A 26,110-nucleotide genomic window follows, 5' to 3' on the forward strand; every position below is an offset into this window, starting at 1 on the left:
TCCTCAATGGTTTAAGGATCCTTAACGATTGATTTCAAATATATTACGATCTATTTTTGCAGGTATAACACGTGCTTACTGGAATTCCTATTATTACGGACGAAGTATTTTATCTGGTCTTCCCTTCTCGTCCACACTCTTAACGGTCGAGTTGAAAGAGTAAAGCAAACGTGGCCGAGATTGTAGCATAAGTAGTTATAGCCGTTGTAATTTTATTTATTTATATATTGAGTTGTAGCTGACCACAACACACAACACTTTAACACTAAGAACTTATAGCAAATACTTTGTACTCACGATCGACTATAATTCTATCATTTTGTAATCTTTTCAAGTTAACATAATCGGTAGTGATAGTTTTCACTGCCCGAGGTTTTTATGCCGACGGTATACTAGTTACCAAGGGCTTTTCCTCGTATAAATCTTCATGTTCATTTTATATAATTGTTACTTTGATCATATTTGTTCATACAAGCACCAATCCTTACATACGAATTTGGTTCCTTGATCCTTAGATTGATTTTCGACTAAAACATCATCAGGAGCCATTCGAACTTGGTGGGACCCGGAACGCAAATCAAATTTCAAGAGCAATGTAGCCTCCCCCCCAATTCGTCTAGTAATTCTTATATTAACGGAATAAGAAACTTGTCCTTAACCATCACCTCATTGAGTTTGCGATAGTCTATACACATTCGTCATTGTCCGTCCTTTTTCTTAACTAATACTACCAGAGCCGCGAATGAGCTTTGACTGTTACGGGTAACCCCGGCATCTAGGAGCTCACGTGTGGTTTTCTCGATGACGTCTTTTTGTATGGCGGGATATCTATATGATCGTTGGCTTATAGGTGTGGTACCTTCTTTCAATAGAATCTTGCGATCAAATGGCCGCTCCGGAGGCAAGGTTTTTGGCATTTGGAAGACATCAGAGAACTCATGCACCACCTTATGCCACATGCATGAATTCTTGTCTTGAAATTGATCACATACCATCTTGGATTGAAACATGGGTCCGGCCGACATACCTGTGAGTTGAAGACTAAACATTTGTATGGAGCCATTCTAGGAATGTTTCTAAAGTAACTCTTCAACCTTCTCTACCGAGCAAACCGAAACTTTGTTATTGCATGCCCCTTAATTCACATGGTTTACCATCGATTTGAAACTGCATGGTCATCTTTTGGAAGTTTCAAAGGATGTCGTGTAAGGGTATGAGCCACTGGATACCCAAAATCATGTCATAGCTTTCGAGGGAAATAAGCAACACCTCCGTGCTATACCAATGGCCTTGCATCGAACATTGAAAGTTCGAACAAACTTGTTTGCAAACAAGTTTATTACCATTCGCCACACTTACGTTAATCAGTGGGATATCTCTAACCGGGCATTGCAGCTTTTTAGCCAACCTTTCGTCAATAATGTTATGTGTCAACCCCGAATCAATGAGAATGTGGAGTTGGCGCGTACCCATCGAGCCCTGCACTCGCATAGTGGAGTATGAAGGAAGACCTGTTAATGCGTGTATGGAGATCTGATGTTCTTTTTCTTCCTCTTCGGTTACTGTTTCCTCTGCCGTTACATCATCCTCATTATCGACTTCGATGATGTACACCTGGTTTCTGTTTCGGGCACATTTATGCCCCGGTACAAATTTCTCCGTACACCAAAAACACTCCCCTTTCGCCCGTTTCTGTTCCAACTCCTTACTTGTCAAGCGACGCGACCCCCTGATTGGTTTAGAAGCCATCGAGGCAGGCCTATTAGGGGTGGGCAGAATAGGTAATTTGGTTGCATTTATAGGAGGGTTAATCCTTGTATCAGTATTACTTCTTGTATTTGTTATGCTTCCCTTCACTATTTTAAGTTTCAGTGTTATTTGTTTGGATCCTAGCCAACCCATAAGCTTCATGTAGAGTACACGGCTTAAACATCTTAACCGGGCCCCTGATTTCTTGCATAAGACCTTTAAGTTAAAGACTAACGGTTTGTGTTTCACTCAAATTTACCTTGTTCAATAGCAAATCAAACAAGGAGTTGAATGCGTGAAGCGCGTCAATAGTGAGATCCTTTTGAGTGAGGTAAGCGATTTCTTCCAGTGGATCCTCGAACATGGCATTGGAGAACCTGCTAGAGATAGCCCGAACATAATCATCCCATGAAATATCTGCAACGGTAGCCTTACGAGTGTGCATAAAAGACCGATGCCATTGTATAGCATCCCCTTTTAGGTGAACAACCGCACATCTGAGCTTCAACTCTGTGGGCGTTTCATCAAGTTCAAAAAAATGCTCGCAGTGATAAACCCACGCCTCCACATCTTCCCCATAGAACTTAGGGAATTCCACCTTCCTGACCCGCATGGGTTTAGTACCCTTCGAGTCTGCGTCGGCAAAAGAGAAGGACGAACCCGAGCTACCATTGCTGCCTTTTGGGCTGCTAGCGCTCGATTTCTCCTTAACCGCCTTGAGTATCTCTTCCTGTTGTTTCATTAGAGCCGATAAGGAACCCTAGATCTCCGAGATTGCCTTGTCATGCTCCTTGAGAGTTTTGTCAACATCCTGATTGCGAGTGTTTGTCATGATGACGAGAGGGATTCCGACCGGTGATCGGAACAGCTCTGATACCTTTGATAAGGTTAGAACCGATTAAACAAAAAGAACTTTCTAAGAGATAGAAGAAAACCAATTTTCTGCATATCCCAGAATGAGATCGGCAGTTAGGTTAAATCAAACTATCAAAACCAAAGTTACACATGACACCCACAAAGTAATAAAGGCCATAATGGTCCTTGACAATTGAGACATAACGTAAACCAACATAATTAATAAAAACACTAAACGATCCGTAACAATATTACTATTGTATATGATAATTTTTATGGTATGTTTATGATGCACCTTTTTGATTTACAGAAGTCAAAAAAGAAAGTTTAGTTTGCACGATCATTTGATACCATTTGGAATTATGAACTATGAGGCTATTCGCTATGGTGGGAGCATCGGAGCCCCTCCACAGTGCCATATCAGCGCCACGTGGGCATCGGGGGCTTCAAAGTCCTTCTCCATAACGCCCCGCTATGGCTTAATGCATATGTATGTGTGTATGTGTGTGTATAACAGGAAGAGAGAGAAAGAGAAGGCGCCGGTCTTTAGTTCCGCGCCTGCCCTCTCCGCGCCCCCACCCACAGCCCCCAAGACCGCCCAAGATGGCGTCCATAACGACCGGTCTGAAGGTTTTATTTTGTTAAATTTGAATATGGCTTTACATTAAACTTGACTATGGTTTTATGAAGGTTTGAAAGATGTGGTTTTATGTTTTATGAATGTTGAATATATATATATATATATATATATATATATATATATATATATATATATATATATATATATATATATTCTATGTTGTCAAACTTGAATCCCGGATAACCCAATCTTAATTGGGTTGTTTCTTGGATCAATTTATATTACGTTCCAATATGAACAATCGGAAATCTGAAAAATTACCTGAACAACACCCCTAAAGGCTAAAGCTTGGTACAATTTGTAGGTATCTCAATGCCTCTTAGTCGGTACATGATACATATAGAGCAAAGAGCATATACCAAATAGGGCTAACCCGAACCCAAACCCGTGAAAAGGCTAACCCGAACCCAAAACCGAAGTACTTCGGGTTGGTTCTTGGGTCCGAATTATAAGTTTCGTGTCAACTCGAATAAACTTTTAGTTTTAAAACCATGTGTATTTTTAGATATTATAGGCTAAGCCTTCCGCTAACGTTTTCAGAATTTAGCCCAAATCGATTGTTCTCATTCCATCTGTTATGAATCAATTATTGTTTATTAATGTTTCGGTTTGTGACTAAAAGCAACTATATCTAACACCCTAATCACACTATACTGAAGATGATTATGTCGGTCTTGTTTATTACGGTCGAACTTTGTTAAATTTTATACTTTTAAGGATGTTTTATCGGTTTATTTTTGTTTTGTTATTGGTTTATTTACATTACGAGTAAAGAAAAATATGTTACATTAAATTTAACAATATAGTTTTTTTTTTTCTATTTTAATTGAAGCCCAATTAACCCAACTCGAAAAAACCCGAACCCGAATTAAGCGAATCCGAAGAAACCTTGAGAGATTTGGGTTGGGTTTCGGGTCTGGATTTAAAACTTTGAAGCTCGAAGAACCCGACCCAAAACCCGAAAAACAAACCCAACGAACACCCCTTAGTACTAAACGTATTGTTGGAATTTAGTCGCTATGATGACAAAGAAACACAATTTGTACCTTTTCAACAAATAAAAAAAAAGGTCGAATTAAAATAAAAATAGATATACATAAAATAGAGCTAATTTCTAAGTTTTTGACGAAGATATACTTGTACTGAAAAAATAACAGATGTGTAAGTTATCTAACCACGTATCGGTTTTATTATATCAAAACTCAGGGAAAAAAAAAGCTCACAACAAAATGTTGTAAAATAATACATTTTCTCATAAAATAATACATTTTCTCATCTAATTGCTTATTGTTAACTCGATACTTGCCTTGTCATCATTATTATTGTTATAATAGTGCCTGTTACAATCCAATATATATATATATATATATATATATATATAGGGTAAGGGTCCTAAGAGAACCATTGGCAAATTGAGAATTTTGAGAATTATTTTGAACCACTAAAAAAACCCTCTAAAAAATATTTAAAAAATTATAAAACAAACAAAACCGAAAATTTTTAAAAAGTAAAAAAACCAAAATTCTTATATTTCATTCCGGTTTCATTAAAAAAAACCAAATTTTTTTTTCTTTTTAATTCGTATTATACCTATACACATATGTATATTTTCATTTAATCTCTAGTTACGTAATATACACATATGTACATTATCATTTACCTTAAATTATACATATGTGTATAGGAAAAAACATGTGTGTACATATTATACATATATGTATAATAAAAAAAACCGATTTTTTTTTCTTTTTAATTCGTATTATACCTATACACATATGTATACTTTCATTTAATCTCTAGTTATGTAATGTACACATATGTACATTATCATTTACCTTAAATTATACATATGTGTATAGGAAAAAAACATGTGTGTACATATATGTACATATTAAACATATATGTATATGTATAATTTAGCTAAAACGAGAATTTTTTTTTTTAGAAACCGGGATGATAAATAAGAACTTTGGTTTTTTTACTTTTTTTATTTTTGTGTTTTTTTTTGTTTTATGATTTTTTTTTATTTTTGGGTTTTTTGTGATCCAAAATGGTTCTCATAGTTCTCAATTTCCAAAAAGTTCTCACATGATTCTGATCCTATATATATATATATATATATATATAGGAGAAGTATATATTTTGAAAACCCTCTTGAGTTGAGAAAACCCGTGAAAACCCTATGTCACATCGTTTTTTTTTATTTTGTTACATGTAATATATGTTGTTACATTTAATACAAGATATCGAAAACATAAAAAAAATGTTTTGTTATTTTTTTTACATTTTTTTAGTAATTTTTATATATGCTTTCAAGAGAGAGAAAATATAAATAAACTTTTATATTTTTATTAACTTTAATTGTGGACCACAAGATTTAATCTTTAATTAAAAGCATGTGGTTGATAATGGGTTTCTAGAGTTTTCACAACTCAAGTGGGTTTTTATTCTAACCTAATCCTCTATATATATATATATATATATATATATATATATATATATATATATATATATTTATATATATATATATATATATATTAGCTTTAGAAACCCGTGTATTACACGTTATAAGTTAATGTATAAATTTAAATGAATAATTTGATATAGATAAAATAAAAGATAATTAAGTCTCTTAATATTATGTAAAAAATGTATTACAAATATAGTCGATTTATATCATCAAATGTATTTGAATTTTAAATCGAGAATGGGTTGTTCTACCGTCGATATACAATAATGAAGCAATGCCACTGGAAGAAATATTTAAAACAACGAGGCCTTTAGATCTGAAGGATGTAGTTAAAGTCTTTTACAAAAATGTTTTTCACTTCATACCCAAAATCCTACTAAACCATAAACCAAAAAAGACACAAGATCTTCCTTTTTAAACAGCTTTCATGATGTCCTTCTAAATGCACTGTTGTTTAACTGTCACAATAGTCTTATACTAAATATAAAAAAATAGAAAATTTGTCTGTAATTTTTAAGACTTATTAAACATTGAATATTTGTAAAAAGTAAACAAAATTGTTATGGTTTTCTTCAATATGAAGATGTCTCAAAAATTAAATGTTAGTGTACTCTTTAAACATAAACTCTTTTATATACATTTTAATTTTAAAGAAAATATCTTTATGACACATAATTCTTATATATATTAATATTTTTTTATATTAAGTATGTTTACAATATAATTTATAGTATTAATAATTCAATCAATGATGATTGACCAATTAATACGGTATGTTGAATTTATAATCAATACTATATTTAGAACCAAGATATTTTTTTTTTCCTTTCCATCAATAGAAGAGAAGTGATTTAGGCGGGAATTTGTTAGTGAGAATTAACATAAGAATGTCATGTGTCCAGAATTATTTTCTTTTATTAGTATAGGTAGATATATAGGGTTTAGATCAAATACAAATGAAATTAACATGCTAATTGTGAGAATCAAGTAGAGTAATTATGTAATTACTCTACATGATTCTTACAATTAATGCGTTAATTTCATTTGTCTGTTAACTTTCCTATATATATATGTATGTATGTATGTATATGTGTGTGTGTGAATTGTAAGTTGAAAATTAAAATAGTTACCAAACAAGCACGGGCCGTTGTTGCAAAAAGCATATTCGAGTGCACCATATAAGCTAAAAAGCATACTAAAGCAAAAAAACAAGTCACAAAAGTTGGGCCAGCCCAAAACAATAAAAAACCCAAAAAGACAAACCGAAAAACCATAAACAATTCACCAAGATTCTTTACTAAAGCATACCACTTTCGACCATCACAAGCAAAGTATCCCTACTCAATTACTACTTCAATTCCCAAATCCATGCTCTTTTGAGTCAAATTAATCTTGTCAACCTCCCACACCATGTCCAGACTACTTATCTTTATCTCATTACAAGTATTGTTTGTTCCATTAGTGTATAGTTTCGGTGCGTCACATGTATGTCGGTCCTATTGTGGCAATATAACTATAGATTACCCGTTTGCTCTTCAATCGGGATGTGGTCACTCGGGTTTTAGAGACCTCTTGTTTTGCATCAATGATGTTCTTATGTTTCATATTAGTTCAGGCTCTTACAGGGTTCTAAATATAGATTATGCTTATCGGTCACTGACATTACACGATCCACATTTGTCTACTTGTGACTCCATTGTGCTAGGAGGCAGAGGAAATGGGTTCGTGGTGGAGCATTGGCGGGCTCCTTACTTGAACCCAAGTGCAGATAATGTCTTCATGCTTTTAGGTTGTTCGACCCAGTCACCACTGTTTCAAGGCTTTCCAGCTGGAAACCATGTACCATGTAGAAATGTTTCGGGCATGGGTTGCGAAGAGTATTATGGTTGTGAAGGTTGGATGGCTCTTGGTCTCGCTCGTATGGGCTTATCTTATGGGGTGGGCCCACCTGTTTGTTGTGCTTTACCTTTTGATAAAATTAAGAGTGTAAATCTTAGTAAATTAGAGTGCCAAGGGTATAGTAGTGCATATACCCTCGCACCTCTACGAGTTAGTGGGCCATCCGAGTGGTCTTATGGAATACGAGTCAAGTATGATGTGGAGGCGAGTAATGATTCATTTTGTAAAGCGTGCGAGGCAACGGGTGGATCTTGTGGGCATGATGTGGGACGATTTGGGCAGTTGTGTATGTGTGGGAGTTGGAATTCTACTTCAAATTGTGACACACGTAAGTTTCTTTTCTAGCTAGCCAAGCACCTTATTAAAAACCTAGTACAATGAAGTTACATGTTATACACGAATTTTGTTATATGATACAAAATATTCAAAGCTTTTTTAGATTTACAAATACAAATAATAATTAATTTTTATGATTCATGTAGTTATCAAAGTATCGGTTGGAGGGGCTATTTCAGCAATGGACAGTTTACCAGGTTATTATAATGTTATTTATTTTATTTTATTTTTATCAAATAGGCCATAACACACTACAATAATTCTATGGGTATTCGAATCCATACATATATAATGATTTTGTCGATATCCATGATTTATAGGATCATTGATTGCTACAATCGTGTTCTGGTTGATGTCTTTTCAAATGTGAAATGTCTTCGGAGAAAGAAGCAAGAAAATGAAGAAATACCAAATTATGTCGTCCTTGTCAATATTGAATGCTTAAAGTGAGGCCTATTTGTAAGCCAAATATAGAAAAAGAAAGCTGTACCTAATTGAGTGGGAGTATCTTATTGAGTCTAAGTTTTGTTTGCTTTACTTTTTTACTTTTCATGTTTTTAGATAAAACATACAAATATTGATATAATAAATATAAGATATATATCGATACATGAAAGTTTAGCTCTAGTTTTTGCTTGGATGTACGTTCTCAAAGTGATATTAAAACTTAAATAGTTAAAATTGAAACCGAATCATGAGTTGTATACTTGTATGTCTATTTTAATTTAAAAGTTTTAGATAGTATTCTAATATACATTCGGTTTTTTTCGTCCCACCTACAAGCTACACATCCGAGGTCTTATAAGGCCGAAAAGGGTACTTTCCATCGTGTTCCCAAATGAACCCGTGTCACTAACCAATCAAAACGTGATAGGTGATTGCCTACTTCAACACAATTAATCAACCCAACTTGAGTGAGGGTGGCTCTAACCTAGCTCAACCCACTCCCTGCCTTTTTTCATTTAAAATTAAATAATAAATATTAACAAATAAATTATGTTCTCATTAATTATCAAAAAACCAATACAAAAAATATTTAAAATAACATAAAAAATATTAAAAATATAAAGATACAAATAAAAACTAATGTTTAATTATTTTTATTATAAAATTATAATTATAGCATTACAGATTAAACAAATTATTTTGCAATTAACCAACAAATGACATTTAAGAATCGTTGCCTGTAGTAGAACTAATAATCAGTGAGCTCGGAATACATAACTTCTTCCGGTCAACTAATACTTAATTATTTTATTATATCGTAAGTACTACCACAATGCTCTTAATATCTCACTTTAATTGCTTGAACAAAAATGGAAATTTTAAAGATGATTGTAGTTCAATCATGGTTGAATTTAGGTTTTGGAATACTACTAGTTGGGAGTAGCTATAAAATTGACGTCCACGTTTACTTTTAGTTCATGATGTTTTGATTATTATCGGCCTTCTACATATAAAAAAAACCATCGTTGACGAATTTGTAGGTGAGAGATGGCGAAGATCGACGATATCAAAGCTAGAAAATGAAGAAGACATGGTTAAACATTGTATGGGGCATTTAATACCCTCACGTGTTAAGCATGTGGGCTTCCGAGTTAACTAACAACAACCCAACTTATTATTTGATTAGTACACAAACTTGCTAGCTTTTAGAAATGATCTAAACTAAAAGCATATTTTTTTGAACTGCTAAATATTAGGAGGTGTTTGGGATTCCTTTTTGAAGCCTCATTTTATTTTGGCAAAAGTTAAAAAAGTCGCAATGTTGTAACTTTTCAACTTTTACTGCCAAAGTCTTGTTTTCCCAACTCAACTTTTTACTACCAAAAATCTTATAAATTTTTCTAAAGAGTTAATGGTCATTTTCGTCCCTATGGTTTGCTACTTTTGTCACTTCAGTATAAAGTTTGAAATTTTATCAATTTAGTCCTCATAGTTTTAAACATTAGCTAATTACGTCCCCTCGTCTAACGGCACCCAACTATGCCGTTAGTTTAAGGGCATTTTTGTCTTTCTCCTTTTTATTTTGAGTTAATTGTCATTTTCGTCCGTTTGGTTTGATACTTTTGCCACTTCAGTCCAAAGTTTAAAATTTTGTCAATTTAGTCCTCATAGTTTTAAACATTAGCCAATAATTATGTTCCTCCGTCTAACGGCATCTAACTATGCCGTTACTTTTTTATCATGTTCCCTTACGTGAGGGTTATAATCGTATTTTTAGACATCATCAATATCGTTTAGCCATAGAAAACCCTAGAGTTCAACGAATTCAAAAACAACACCACGATTTGAAGAAAACACATGCGATTTAGTGTATCGATTTCTTGAGCAAACATGGAAATGTGGGATATTCGACCTCCTGATGTTGATTTCGATCCAGATGTGTGCTACGATATGTTAATCTCTAAACCCTAACTATTATGCATTAATCAAAGAAACGATTGTTAGTTTTTCGGTATGTTCGGTTTCAGGGAATTACCCTGACCACTTTACCATTAAATTCCCCTAGGGGGGGAGGGGGGAGGGGAGAGTTTAGGAAATGCCTAGAAACTAAATATGAGAGGTAAATATGAGGGGGGTATGATTATTGTTGTCGACAGAGTAAATGTACGCCTGTTTTGGTCAATGCTTGATGGTTTTGGGCTTGAATTATACTCTTAGGCGTTATAGACAAAAATAAAATAAATATTAAAATTGACAAAATTTCAAACTTTGAACTGAAGTGGCAAAAATCATCAAACCACAGGGACGAAAATGACCATTAACTCAACATAGAAAGAAGAAAGACAAAAAATCTCCTTAGACTAACAGCAGAGTTGGATGCCTTTAGACCAGGAGGGGACGTAATTGACTAATGTTTAAAAAACTATAAGAACTAAATTGACAAAATTTCAAACTTTAGACTGAAGTGGTAAAAGTAGCAAACTACAAGGATAAAAATGACCATTAACTCTTTTCTAAAAGTTAAAAATGTAAAAGCAGGCTTCAAAATGAATCCCAAACACCCCCTTATGTTTGATATGAATTAAAATCATTAACCACTTTGCCATCTTAGTAAAGTAGGAATGGCTTAAAGTTATAATTAAGTGTGAACTTAATTAAATATGCTCTTAATTCTTTTTGTAATAAATAAAGATAGCTGGCATGGAAACCCTAAGTACCCCCATCAACCACACCTTAAAACACATCCAACGGATGAGAACTCTAGTAAACGCACTTTCTGAATCAAGTAACCAACGCGCGTGAGTGGCGCGTGGAACTAACCAAAAAAGGAAGGAGGTGGTGCATGATGATCATGATAGACGAGACTACACATTCAGGTGCTGCTGCTGGGACTTTCTTCTCCTTGTTTGTACGCTAATAATAATAATAATAATAATAATAAACTTGCCCATATTACTTTCTTTTCAAAATCACATCTCAATCACATGTCCCAAGGCCTTATTTATTGATCGATTGATAATGGAGGACATGTACGGAGTAATGAGTTATCATGACCATGTACGGGATCATGATGATGATCAGTCACCGGATGTTCGCCAGAAGCGGAAGATTCCAGCGGTATTTGGATCCTGCTCCAATATTCAAACCCGAATTAGTAATAATAATAATAATAATAATAATAATAATAATAATAATAATAATAAGAGTAACAGATTATCTGAAGAGGTGGAAGACGAATTTTCATCTACAAATCGAGACAAAATTATGTCTCATCCACTTTACCCTAAGATGCTTCACGCGTATATCGCTTGTCAAAAGGTACGAGTATGCGTGTGACAAAGGGTACGGAATTTTTTTTACAGACCTTGGTGATTTTGTTAATCACATGGCAGCTTGAAAACTAGTCAAGTCGCATGAGGGGTAGCAAAATCCATCGTGCGACTTGACAAAGTGATTAACAAAACCACCTATAATTAATTAATCTAGCTAGTTTTATTAAACCATCTAGATCTATAAAAAATTTGTGAGCGTATCCGTTTTGTTGTAAACAAAATCTTTGCTAGGGTTGATGAAGAATCACATATATACCATGCGTGTTTGATTGTTATCAGGTCGGAGCTCCACCGGATATGGAGAATTTGTTTAACGAAATTATAAGAGAGAATAATTTCAGTCGGAGGTTCAGTGCGAGTTCTTGCATAGGCGACGATCCAGAGCTTGACGAATTCATGGTTGTTAGATCGAATTGACGTACTACATACTGTGTGTTTGTGTGTGTTAATTTATTGCTAAATTAATTTGCGACTTCTATTTTGAAGGAAACTTACTGTGAGATGCTGGATCGATACAAATCGGAATTAGCTCGCCCTTTCGATGAAGCTACCATGTTTTTGAACGATATGCAGACACAGCTTTCCGATCTATGCAATGGAACTTCTTTAACCAACTATACAGGTCTCTCTATCTCTCTCCGTACAATTACAATCAAGGATAATTATCATGCATCTCATGTATAGAGTCATATATGCTTTGTCCATAGGAATTTCGTTTATTGTTTTATTATTTTTGTTTCACCGGTCTTCGGCGGCGATGACGCCTCCTTTGAAGTAGTTCTCCGTATGAAACCTCTAACGGTTCTAAGGAACGAAACCCCTACGATAAGGGTTCCAAGGGGCATTGTCTCCTTGGCGATTTCTAAAGCAGCACCTTGGCAAGGTTCAAGTTGATGCCCCAGTAGGGATCAAGAAACAACGCTGCTGTGCTTCAAGTAGCGGTGCCGCCGGTGGTGAAAAGTTTAAGATTTGCATGGGTTATGAAAATTTGAGTGGAACTCATCATCAATGGTATAACTAAGATAAGTGGATACATGATACTAATCTTCAATGGCAACTTGGTATAGTAGTTGCAAGCAGCTTAGTATTAGAGAAGTGGCATTTGATGTAAGTGATATGTTACTACTAACCACTAGTAACTTAAGTGGAGTGGCAAAGATGCTTAGTACTAACTAATTAGAGTGGTGGTAACTTTAGACTATGTGTTGTGGAAGGTCATAGGGGCGTCACACATGATAATGTCAAGTGCACTGAACACATGCGCGTCAAGGGCACCAATGGGGGAGGCGCTAGTATGTTGGGGGGGCGCTAAAAAGAGGGAGAAGCTGAGACCAATAAAAACAAGCCACATGACCATCGATGAGATTTAGTCTTAATTATGATAAAGTTTCCACTTATGAGACTGCTAGAGTGTTGGCGATTGTACATACCTTAATCGACATACCCTTTCGAGAAGAGGTGCAGCATTTACCCAAATGTTGTGATGGTTTAATTAGTATTAAAAGAATGTATTTGGTATGTTCAAGATATGAGATTACACTTACAATAATTAATGGTTGTTAAAAAGCTTGCGGCTTGTAGCTCACTCGATAAAAGCTCAAACAAAATTATCTAAAAAAAGCTTGATTTGAAACGATCTGAGCCAAAATGGCTCATTTTTGTAACTAATCAGAGCTCGACCTAAGCTCGGTAGGCTCTTTGGCTCGATCATAGACTTGTTTAACTTCAGGCTCGAACTCGAGCTAAGCCAAGCGATCTCGTTTAATTTTGAGCTCGAGCTCGAACCCATCCTGGCTTAACTCGGGCCCGACTCGTAAACAATCTTTGACTTGTTTTCATAGGAATTAGCATCCCCTTTGCTTGTAGAATCTCTTTATACTTTGTTAAGATTAGGGAAATTTTCCAAAATGTATATTTTAGTTTGTTAAAGTCACATTTTGTCGATCTGAATGATCAACTCTCAAGAATGTCTACCAAAAAACAGTCTATTAATCTGAATATTAATCATCACCCGAATGAATTTTAATCCAATCAGAAAATGCCAAGTGCCACTAGTCGAACTGACTAGATTTTTTCAAAATTTTGTTTTGAATATTATATTAATATATATAATTAAGTTTACTTATATTTAGTTTTTCTATTATAATTTTTAAAATATATATTTTTATAAATTTTGAAGATATCATTTCAACGTGCCTATTTTTATCTAGTGCCGACATATATTTTACTTAAAACGAAATCGAATCAAATGCATATATATCGAAACGGCTATAAATATAGCATATAAAACAATTTGTTTACCTTAATTTTCTATTCTAATTCTCTTTCTCACTACATTATCTTTCATACACGTACACTTAAAGAGTCATTGCTTCTAGTTATTATTATAAACAAATTTTTTAAACGGATTGTTATTTAACAATTAATCAATTATCTTTAACATGTAGATATTGCATCTTATAAATGTTTCGGCATAAATTATACTGCTGCAATCTATAGATACTAGGTTATTGACTCGTATACGACACGGACGGAAAGATAAAAATCGTCAAATAAGCATATATATAATTTCAAACGACAAGTTATTTTTTAATAGATTTTTTGAGACAACAAAATGATTTTTAATTACAGTTCATATTAATATGCAAACAAAGTATTGAAATATATAAACTTACAAAGAATGACTTTACATAGCAGAATGTTTACGAAAAAAAATTAAAACTTAAAAACATAAACTTCATAACTTTTAAAAATAATATTAACAGAAAACAAACTACACTAACATTAGTCTTGAAAGCAAGCAAATCAAAAAATAAGCATCCAGAAAAGATTCCCGATAAGTATCCAAGAATTATTCGGACTTCTTTTTTTTCTAGACCAGGAACACAGTTGATGACATAAACATTCATACACCAATCTAACAAATATAGTGACTAACTGACTACGAAAACTGTTTTTGCATTTCATATGAAAAGTTTTGCACCCTAATAAACTAAGGCACGTCCAAAGCGCATTTAAGAACCAAAACCAAATCGAAATCATTTTAAAATGACATGTTTTGACCAGAATCCAATTGCTACTTTTTGAGAATGATACATTTTTAACCTGAACCAAATCGATATATTCTAAAATTGACCCGTTATAACCCGAACCAAATCGATACGATTTTAAAAAGACCCGTTGAAACCCAAAAAAAATCGGCACCTTTTTATACTGACTCGTTGACCAGAACTAAACAACCGATACCCTTTTAAAATAACCCATTTTGACCCAGGCCAAAGTAAATCAAAACATTTATAAAATTACCTATTTTTATAAATGAAAATTGAAATAACACACTTGAAGACTTAGAAGAAAAATGAAGGGTAGCACATAAAACGCTCTTAGCTTTTGAAATCCTTTAGACCAAATGCAAATTCATTATTCCTGGTTATGAAGATAAAAATATATATATAAAGCTTCAATGACTTCAACCCACTTTAAAGTTGAAACTCATGTGAACCTTTCACTTAATTAGTGAATCCTCCATATGTTTTTCATTTTTCGATAGGCACTAAAACCAAACACCAAACGAACTAAATACAAATTGAAATGAAACTAAATATAAAAAAACTAAAAAAAAACAAAACCGAAATCCTAAATAAAACCAAATACCAATAAAAGTAAAACAAAAAACCGATATCAAACTGAAAAACTAAAACTGATAAATTTGAAACGATCCAAAATAAAAGCTGTAAAAACAAAAACGAAAAACTGAGTAAAGTTAAACCCGCCTAAAACGAAAAAGAAATCAAAATCGAACCGAAACGAAACTAAAACGAAACAAATTTATAAAAACTAAAACCGAACAGAAACCGAAAACCAAAATAAAAAATAACTACCATGAAACTTTGAAATAAAACTCAAACTCATTAAGGAACACATGTATTAATAATATTATAATAGATTAAAATATGTTAAATGTAATTAAGTTGAATGTTATAATTTAGAATTATTTTATTAGTAACTAGATTTTATCCCCCGTATTACGGGGGTTGTTTTACATTTTCGTTTTCAATATTTATATATGTCTATTTGGATTTTAATTTTATTTATTGTAAGAAATTTAATTAATAATTAATATACTTGAGGTTTAATGATAAAATGGTTTCACAAATAGATGATATGTTATAAACCGGTTTAAAAGTTATCTGGGTTTGGTGATACTCATTACCCGTTTATTTTCTTTATTATAAAATTATTTATTAATTTTAAATAATATATTTTTTTAAATAAAATAGGATATTAATTTTTAGTATATCCCTGTTTTATAGGATTTTCATATCAAATATTTTATGAGATTAATTTTTAATATAATGAGATGTTATAACCCGTTTAAGAGCTATCTGGATTTGGTGAGACATTTACCCGTGAATTCGGATCAAATGCGTGAGAAACTTTCATTTACAAATTAAGCAATATGATGGTTTGAGAGAATTGTTGTTTTACATTTTTCGTTTTTTAATATTTATTTTTGGGATTTTAATTTTCTTTATTGTAAGAAAGTTAATAATATACTTAGGGTTTGATGATGAAAGGGTTTCATAAATAAATGATATGTTATAACCCGTTTAAAAACTATCTGGATTTGGTGACCCATGACCCGCTTATGTTTTTTTACTATAAAATCGTTTATTAATTATAAATAATATCTTTTTCTTTTTAAATTGGATATTAAATTGTAGTATATCCCCATTTTATAGGATTTTCACATCAAATAATTGGTAAGATTAATTTTTAATTTAATGAGATGTTATAACTGTTTAAGAGCTATCTGGTTTTGGTAAGACCCATATCCATGAATTTGGGTTAAATTAATGAGAGTCCTCCATTTAAAAATTCAGTAATCTACCTTAAAATCTTTGATTCCCAATTTTTCACCTTTTTTTTTCATATTAATGAGATACTTGTTTGGGATGTTATTCGGGTTTGTTCTTCGAGTTTTGGATTTTTTTTTCCAGGTTTCTAGAGTTTGAAAGTTTTAAATCTAAACTTGAAATCCACCAAAATCTCTTACGGCTTTCTAGGTTTAGGTTTTTCGGGTCAAATCTTCATAAGGCTTTATACTTCCAATTACTTCTTCAAATGGCATCTTGTCAACTTCTTAATACTACTTGATCGATGCTATGATGCGAAGAAACTTTTTAGGAACCTAGTTGAGTAGTTTTCTTTTGAGTACCTTGTCTTTGAGATTAGACCAAAGGCTTTTAAATTTTTGCTCTTGTACTAATTAACTTAACTGCAAGCTCATCTACATTTGCGCATTCTCTTTCATCTTTAAACTTTCTAGGGCACTCCTCAGAGTTTGTAAACATGCTCATTCTAAACCAGATATGCTCCCATTTATCGAGCTTTAATAAAAATCTCATACTTCCTTCGCATTCAGGTATTGTGAAACTTGCATCAAATTAACCATCTCCTGAAAATGTTTGGAAGATCATTGCTTTTGTTGTATGAATTACTTTTTCATGTACTACTTCTGCTAAAAGAACCGTCTCCCAAATGCCATAATCCTTCAAGATCATTTTCATCAAAACTATCTGCATCGTGTAATTTGATTCTTATAAACTTCAAACACTAAAGTGATACGTTCCCTTGCTCTCGGACCGGTAAAATGCTCTTTGTTGTATCATCTTCCATACTTTCTAGTTTTTTTTGTTTCTGAACTTGCTATTGATCATTCTTTGCTTCTTGCTATCCACCCCCACCCTTTTTAATTTTTTGCTAAATATTTATGATCTTTTGTTGTTTATGCTCTTATTTTCTTTCTTTTTGATTCTTATTGTGTTTTTCTTGGTTAAAAAACTGACTGACTTGTCTTTGCTAATTACTTTTAGCATGTTGGAAATGATCTTGCTTCTAAACCATGGATTCAAAACGAACTCGTTGCTCGCTTCCCTACATACTATTGGCCTAAAACTTGTACTCCCTTGCTCTAAACTGATCACAACAAACCTAGTGCCCAATCGCTTGTGCTATTCTTGCCATAGGCCAAAAAAAGAAAAACGAATGAAAAACATTTTCCTTCATCTATTGTTGTTGTTGCAAACACAAATATCAAGAGCCTATAGCTCTGATACCAATTAAAATCCAAGACCCTTCATTTGATAAACCAAAATCACGGACCAAGAAAAAGCAAGAATGACAATTTTATCAAGTAATTGCATCCAAGACAAACCATTAATCCCCTATTATATACACCTAATGAGTAACCTAAACAAGCATACCTTGCTTAGCCTCCAAGGTAAATAAAGCCCTAAAATAAATTTATCAAATACTACATCATGATATAAACTAAATATATCAAATAAATACTAAAATGATAAAGCTGACAAAAAAAAAAAAAAACACTTTGACCCATTTGTCGGACCCATGGCCCACACACCTCCAATTTGGCACTTCATATGTGAACCAAACAAGGATTAGGTCCAACGATAAGGCTCTAAAATACAAACTATAGACATGGTGACAAGTTGTTACGACCCTGTCCTTGATCTGGTTCCACGTTTCAGTTCTTATTCTTGATTGTTTATTCTTGTTTCTTTTCTGGATTCGTGATATTTGTTCGAATTTGTTACAACCCCTAGTGATCCATTGTATTGTTCCTGTTCGCGAACTGTTCATCACTTTCGTTGAGCTGTTCATCAAGCGTATATGTTTATCTGCCCTGATAATAATGTCCATCGAGGAAAGTATTGCTCATTAGATTAAAGTATTGTTCATCAGAGGCTGGAAACATTATTCGTCAGCCAAAGTATTGTTCACCACCAAAAGGAAAGCATTGTTGATAGTATTAGAGTATTGTAGATATAATAGAAGAGTTTGATTATTATATAGCTACCATAATTATGAGATGGTATTTAATTATGCTTACTTGAATTTATCTCATTTTACTTATATATATATATATATAATTGATTAATAATACATAACAATTTACAGAATTTTCATTATTCTACATGGAATCAGACCCTTAAGATCCTTGCATTTATTTTTTTGTTCTTCTCGTTCTTGTCCTACCCCGAGAACACTATACACACACACACATAATTGATTACGGTCTACCCAACGTCGCTTTCCAGTCAGCCACTATAGATTACAATGCACTGTCGTCGCAATAGACTACGGTCTATCCCCAGTCACCACTTACTTTCTCGTTGTCGTTCTCTCTTATATTTTTCTTTTTTATTCTATTAGTAAAGCGCTAGCGCACCTATAGAGTCAGGATATTCTGCTATCAATGAAACTGAAAGAAAGAAAAAAAACCCGTGCTTTTCGTATCTACATGTCTATGTTCCCCGCTAGAGTTTTCTGATTTAAAACTTGTTACATACCTTTTTCGGTGGTTCCGCTTACCAATATACAACACTGATGTAGTACGTACCACTGTGTACATCATGGCTATCTAAGCCATGCAAACCATGATTTGCCGCAAATTGCCACGTCTTGCGCCTACGCCAGGGCCGTAAAAAGAATCGATTCAATACATTTCTTATGTATTGAATGGAAGTTATGTTGGATTTGAATAAGATTTTGGACATGTTCTTTTTGCGGTAGAAGGCAAATAGGGTCAATCTCTTGATTTGTATCTTCAATTTTTGGAAACGGCATTGCAATGCGAAGAGCTTTGTGTCACACCCCGACCAATGAAGGCGGAAACGTCGAGGCGCGACATGATTGCTCATCGCACAATGACACTATAAAGTTACAATATTTAAACAACTCATTTAAATCCATATCATCATAAATAACATAACAATTGTTCATACAAAATGCCAAATAGATAGATAAACAAATAACTTGTTCTTTTATTTTCTAATATCCTAAAGCCAAGATAATAAGTTTCTTCAAGTAATCCAATCAAGCTAACATCAAATCTGTAACATTGCATAAAATAGAGTTTGTCAACACGAAGGTTGGTGAGCAATTTTCATAGTTTTGGACAATAAGTATATAGTATGAAATCCACAACTAGTATATGAAAACAATAAATAATAGCAACAATTTAGAGAATAAAACCGTCAATAAGAATACATTGACGACAATAATGAAATCGTCAATAAGAATACATTGACGACACCTTTCTATATGGGGATACCATATATACTCGGAATTAACGTATGATCATACTTTGATGAGGCTACCCGCCTTAGCATTCAAGAATTTGCACATAATCATGTAAAGCATATAACACCAAATCGAGCATTTATTTAAGTAAACATATACAATACGTGTTGTGGTTTAAGACTCAAGTATAAATCATTTGAATTTGAATAAGTATGCAATGCCACCCCCAAAACGAAAGATGGAAAACGGGGGATGAAAAATTACTCTCATTAACAAGTAACTTGAAAGATAGTGTCGTGAATAATCGGAGAGATCGGTTTAACGAGCAAGACCTATATTAAACGGGTCTTGTGTTAGTAGGTAGTCTTGGAAGGGTTTAAAATAAAATACATGACAAATAAAGTAAATAAATAAAGTTTAGGATTTAAAATGTAAATATTTGAGAAATTAAAGAAACGAGTTTTGTAAAATAAGTTTACTCGAAACCGGGTCTCGGTATTCTATTCATTAGTTTTTTTTTTCTTTTTTTACTCAACCTATGTTAAGTAATAATGTGGGTTAAAATGCAATATTGCAAAACCTTTGGTTATAAGAATACCAAAACGAGGTTTAAACGAGTGTTCGGGTTTGTCGGTTCGAGACTTGATAATTGACCAAGCTCACAGTTAACTTCCCAAAATAATAAATGTTATGAGATAGCTCAATAAAATCAAAATAGACTTAACCAAGTATGTAGTTCTATTGTGAAGAACCTTAACGTTCGTTAAGCGAGTATACGACCTTATCGGTTCGAACTTGTTATAAGATCAAGTTGGTTACCGACATGCCAAGTATGTTTAGAAATTAACTAAAATTGATTTAAAATATAATCTTGAAGAAAAATATGAGTTTTGGTGGCTAAAAACACACTTGTGTGTTTTAAGCGAGTGAACTCGGTTTAGTTCGGTTTTTGGTTCGGTCCTTGACTCGGAATAAGACGGAGGATGGTTACCACATACCCAATTACCATGGAACTTGTAAAATAACTTATAAATAATAATACTCAAGTTTTACATTCAAAAAGTTAACAATAAAGCTTTTAAACAAAAGTTCGGTTTTTGGTTCGGTTCTCAACTCGGGATGAAACCGAGGCTAGTCACCACATACCCAATACCATGGAACTTGACAAATATGAAAAATAAACTAAAATATGTAGAATTTAAGGAAGTATAACAAGTTATATAGTTAGATTTGTTAAATATATAAACAAGGACTACAAAGTCCTCCATGTAACCTTGCCTTACTAGTCCGACGTTTCAACCGGCCGAGACCGGAGAAATGAAAGACCGAAGGTAAACAAGGAGTGTATATTATATATATGTTGTAACATCATGCTTTAAGTATTGAGAAGTTAGTTAAAATGAAAGATTAGCTTATGAAGAACAACCTTAGAATTCAAGAATTTGAGAGAGAAATGAAGAAATGAGCAAGCACAAATAAAGAAGATGGGTGTGTATATATAGGGTAAGTTGAATGGGTCTTTCATAAAGGGTGTTTCATGAAAATGGGTTCGTTATAGACCCAAGAAAGCACAAACTACAAATGGGTCCTTCAAGTCTCCATTTTGGTAGTTTTAGTCCCCGGAGTTCGTTTTGAGCGTTTTCGGGGAATTTTAAGAACCAAAAAGGGTGTTTTTTTTAACCCAACAACTATAAAACAAATATTTAACATACAATTCATCATTTTGATAATATCGAAAGGTTCGGGATACAAAACGGGCCGGGTTTACATTAAAAATACAAGTATAAAATAACCCGAAATTGACAAATGTCACAGTATCCCCTACTTTAGGAAATTTCGTCCCGAAATTAAGATGATGTAAATAAATATGGATATTTCTCCTTCATCGAGTCTTCTCGTTCCCATGTAAACTCCGCGCCACGCCGTGATTCCCATCGAACTTTAACTAACTTAATGCGACTTCGCTTGGTTTTCTTTTCATTGCGGTCCATGATTTCAACGGGTCGTTCAACCATAATCATTGATTCATTGACTTGTACTTCGTCAAGAGGTATATGGAGACTACCTTCGGTTAAGCACTTCTTGAGATTTGAAACATGAAAGGTCGGATGAACACCGGTGAGATCTTCCGGTAGTTCGAGTCGGTAGGCTACTTTTTCGACTCGCTCAAGAATCTTGAATGGGCCTACGAAACGGGGAGCTAGTTTTCCTTTCTTTCCAAAACGAACAACTCCTTTCCAAGGGGATACCTTGAGAAGGACGAGATCGTCGACATTGAATTCGATCGGTCTTCGCCGTTTGTCGGCGTAGCTCTTTTGTCGACTTCTAGCGGCAAGTAGGTTCTTGCGAATTTGGTTGATACAGTCAGTGGCTTCTTGGACCATTTCGGGTCCGGCAATTTGAGCTTCACCGATTTCATTCCAACTAATCGGGGAACGACATTTGCGACCGTAGAGAGCTTCGAAAGGAGGCATACCGATGCTAGAATGGAAACTGTTATTGTAAGAGAATTCAATGTAAGGAATGTGAGAATCCCAATTCCCACCGAAATCGAGTACACACGCTCGAAGCATGTCCTCAAGTGTTTGAATCGTACGTTCGGATTGTCCATCCGTTTGAGGATGATAAGCGGTGCTAAGATCAAGACGGGTTCCCAAGGTTTCTTGAAGTGATCGCCAAAAATGAGACGTGAATCGAGCATCGCGATCGGAGATGATAGTCAAAGGTAACCGTGGCGACACACGATTTCGCGAACGTAGATTTGGGCAAGTTGCTCGACGGAGTATTTTTCTCGAATTGGAATAAAGTGAGCGGACTTGGTTAGTCGGTCAACAATCACCCAAATGCTATCGTTGCCTTTTTGTGTAGTGGGTAGTTTCATTATAAAGTCCATAGCAATGTCTTCCCATTTCTATATGGGGATTGGTGGTTGCTCGAGTAACCCAAAGGGTTTTTGATGTTCGGCTTTGACTTTAGAGCAAGTAAGACATTTCGAAACGTACGTTACTACGTCTTTCTTCATACCCGGCCACCAAAAGGTAGAACGAAGATCGAAATACATTTTATCCGCACCGGGATGAACAGAATATCGTGACTTGTGAGCTTCATCGAGTATGCAAGTACGAAGGTCATCACGATCGGGAACCCATAAACGATTGAGATAATACAATAAGCCATCGGGTTTTGTTTCGAGTTGAAGCTCAGCTCCACATGACATTTCGTCGTACATGTTGCCTTCGTCAACGGAGGTACGTTGGGCTTGATAGATTTTGGCTTGAAGATCGGTTTGAACGGTGACGCTAAGAAGCAAGACGGATTTGACATTAACCTTTCGACTAAGGGCATCGACCACGACATTCGCTTTACCGGGATGGTAGCGAATTTCGCAATCGTAGTCACTAAGTAACTCAGCCCATCTTCGTTGTCTCATGTTGAGATCTTTTTGGTCAAAAATGTGTTGAAGGCTTTTGTGATCGGTAAAAACCACACATTTCGTTCCGTAAAGGTAATGTCTCCAAATTTTGAGTGCGAAAACGACGGCACCAAGTTCAAGATCGTGAGTCGTGTAGTTCTTCTCGTTGACCTTGAGTTGCCTTGAAGCATACGCGATAACTTGACCTCGTTGCATGAGAACGCAACCGAGACCTTGATGAGAAGCATCGCAAAATACTACAAAGTCGTCGTTTCCATCGGGAAGGGTTAGAACGGGAGCATTGCAAAGCATGTGTTTAAGAGTATTAAATGTTTCTTCTTGTTTGGATCCCCATTCATTAGGTTGTCCTTTGTGAGTTAGGGAAGTGAGGGGTAAAGAGATCTTGGAAAAATTTTGGATGAAACGCCGATAATATCCGGCCAAACCGAGGAAAGATCGAATTTCCGTGGGTGTAGTCGGAGTCTTCCAATCTTTGACGGCTTCGATTTTTGCGGGATCAACATGAATACCCTTGTCGTTGACGATGTGTCCCAAAAATTGAACTTCCTCTAGCCAAAATTCACATTTTGAGAATTTGGCGTAAAGTCGTTCTTTTCTTAAGACTTCGAGAATGGAACGCAAGTGATGCTCATGCTCGGCTTTGGATTTAGAGAAGATGAGAATGTCATCAATAAAGACAATAACGAATTTATCTAGAAACGGTTTGAAAACGCGGTTCATGAGATCCATAAATACCGCGGGTGCATTGGTTAACCCGAAGGGCATGACCAAAAATTCGAAATGTCCATATCGAGTACGGAATGCGGTTTTTGGAATGTCTTCTTCGCGAACACGCAACTGATGATATCCCGATCGAAGATCGATTTTGGAGAAACACGTTGCGCCTTGGAGTTGATCGAAGAGGTCGTCGATTCGTGGCAAGGATAACGATTTTTGATAGTAAGTTTATTGAGTTCACGATAATCGAAGCACATGCGAAATGAGCCATCTTTCTTTTTCACGAAGAGGACGGGAGCGCCCCAAGGAGAGGAGCTTGGACGAATAAATCCTTTGTCGGAAAGTTCTTCGAGTTGGTTTGATAACTCTTGCATTTCCGACGGGGCTAAACGGTAAGGAGCCTTGGCCACGGGCATTGCGCCGGGCACAAGATCGTTTCGAAATTCAACCGGACGAATGGGTGGAAGACCGGTAACATCATCTGGAAAGACGTCGAGGAAATCACAAACAATGGAGATATCTTGGATTTTTCTTTCCTTGTGGTCTTTTACCACCGCTTGGGCTAGGAACAGAACATACTTTTGGCGTAAATATTTTTGCGATTGAGAACACGACATGAGATTGAGCCTTTTAGGAAACATTTTGCCGTAGACCTTGAGAGTTTTACCGTTGACAAGCGGAATCCGAATGAATTTATCATAACAAATGACTTCGGCACGGTGCAAAGATAACCAATCCATGCCAACTATGACATCGAAACTTCCCATTTGCATCGGAATGAGATCGATGGAGAATTTACGCTTACAAAGAGTGAGAGAACAATTACGAAGGACCGAGTTTATGGTGATAGAATTTCCATTGGCTACTTCGACAGAAAAGGGTCGAGAAAGTTTAGTGCGAGGTACGGCAAGAGTAGATTCAAACTTTAATGAAATAAAACTTCTATCGGCACCCGTATCAAATAATATAGAAGCCAAATGCTCGTTCACTAAAAACATATCGTTCACAACATCGTTTGCCCCTTGAGCTTGATTAGCATTCATCATAAAAGCTTGTCCTTGGTTACCGGGATTTCCTTGAGGTGCATGAGGTGGTGGAGGAGGAGGTGCTTGGATGGCTTGCATGGGTTGGATGAGTGGTACATTGAGTTGGGGAAGTTGAGGTTGGTAGGTTTGGACTTGGTAGGCTTGGGTTTGATAGTAAGGTATGGTTACGGTTTGGGCGTGGTTTGCAAAAGTGAGTCATGGGCAATTGTTGCGGAAATGATTTGGGTCACCACAGTTAAAGCAAGCTCGGGGTTGTTGAGGAGGGTTTTGCGGGTAAGGTGCAAAGCTGTTTTGGGTGTTTTGTGGAGTGGTTCTTGGTTTGTTGGGTTGAGTACGTTGTGCGGAACGACATGTGTTATCTAGATTGCCAAAACGGTTACAAATGGTGCAATGGCGACAAGGTAAGTGAGATGGGTGATGAAGTTGACAATTGTTGCATAGTGGAAAAGTACCGGTATAGGGTTTTCGATTTTGTGGGGGAGCTTGGGGTTGTTGTTGCGGTTGCGGTTGGGTAACGGCATAGTTTCGGTGGTTTTGTTTGGGTTTCTTTTTGTTGTTGTGGCGGGAAGAGTTTGAGTAGTTGATGGCTTGAGGTGGTGGGTCAACTTTGGCTTGAGGTGCGGGTTCGGTTTTGCTTTTATCACTTTTCTTCTTGATCGTTAGGGTACCCGCCTTAACATGGTTTTCCGATAGCGCAACGGCTAGAGTAATTGCATCCTCAAGGTTCTCGGGTTTGCTACTTATGACTGAGTCCCGAATTAGCATGGGTAAACCCCCGATGTATTTGTCGATTTTACGTTCGAGCGGGGTAACCAAATGAGGTACAAGGGTGCTCAATTCATGAAAACGGAGCGAGTAAGTGGCATTATCACCACTTTCTTGTTTCAATTCCCAAAATTCGGCTTCAAGCTTTTGGAGCTCGTGTTTGGGACAAAACTTCTTCATCATGAGTTCCTTAAGTTCGGTCCATGGAAGCGCTATGGCAATTTCCGCCCCTTGGAGATGCATAACACTACCCCACCACGTAAGAGCAGTTTCCTCAAACATACTCGAAGCAAAATTAGTTTTTTTCGCTTCAGG

The 26,110-nt window shown here is 35.1% G+C and overlaps 2 protein-coding genes across 2 annotated transcripts in view; both read left to right on the forward strand.

Annotated features, from left to right (window-relative positions):
* Nucleotides 1-6,994: 6,994 nt before the first annotated feature.
* On the forward strand, nt 6,995-8,510 carry LOC143613274 (uncharacterized). The gene is made up of 3 exons (XM_077087028.1): nt 6,995-7,941; nt 8,096-8,146; nt 8,270-8,510. Exons 1-3 carry the CDS (start codon nt 7,125-7,127, stop codon nt 8,317-8,319), a joined length of 918 nt encoding a protein of 305 aa, XP_076943143.1. The 5' UTR covers nt 6,995-7,124; the 3' UTR covers nt 8,320-8,510.
* A 2,904-nt stretch (nt 8,511-11,414) lies between these two features.
* Nucleotides 11,415-26,110, forward strand: part of LOC143613267 (homeobox protein knotted-1-like 2) — a 30,764-nt gene continuing 16,068 nt past the window's right edge. Inside the window, exons 1-3 of the mRNA XM_077087023.1 lie at nt 11,415-11,714; nt 12,008-12,127; nt 12,215-12,350. Coding sequence (XP_076943138.1) covers nt 11,415-11,714; nt 12,008-12,127; nt 12,215-12,350 — 556 coding nt within the window. The remainder of the gene's footprint in view (nt 11,715-12,007; nt 12,128-12,214; nt 12,351-26,110) is intronic.

Source organism: Bidens hawaiensis, unplaced genomic scaffold (genome assembly GCF_021521415.1).
Source record: "Bidens hawaiensis isolate Kalapana, Puna unplaced genomic scaffold, B.hawaiensis_p1.1 tig00036989_1, whole genome shotgun sequence".
NCBI classification, from domain to species: Eukaryota; Viridiplantae; Streptophyta; class Magnoliopsida; order Asterales; family Asteraceae; genus Bidens; species Bidens hawaiensis.

Coding starts and splice junctions, on each gene's coding strand:
- LOC143613274 (XM_077087028.1), top strand. CDS start 7,125: ATGTCCAGACTACTTATCTTTATCTCATTACAAGTATTGTTTGTTCCA. Junction 7,942..8,095: donor TACTTCAAATTGTGACACAC/GTAAGTTTCTTT, acceptor TGATTCATGTAG/TTATCAAAGTATCGGTTGGA. Junction 8,147..8,269: donor AGCAATGGACAGTTTACCAG/GTTATTATAATG, acceptor CATGATTTATAG/GATCATTGATTGCTACAATC.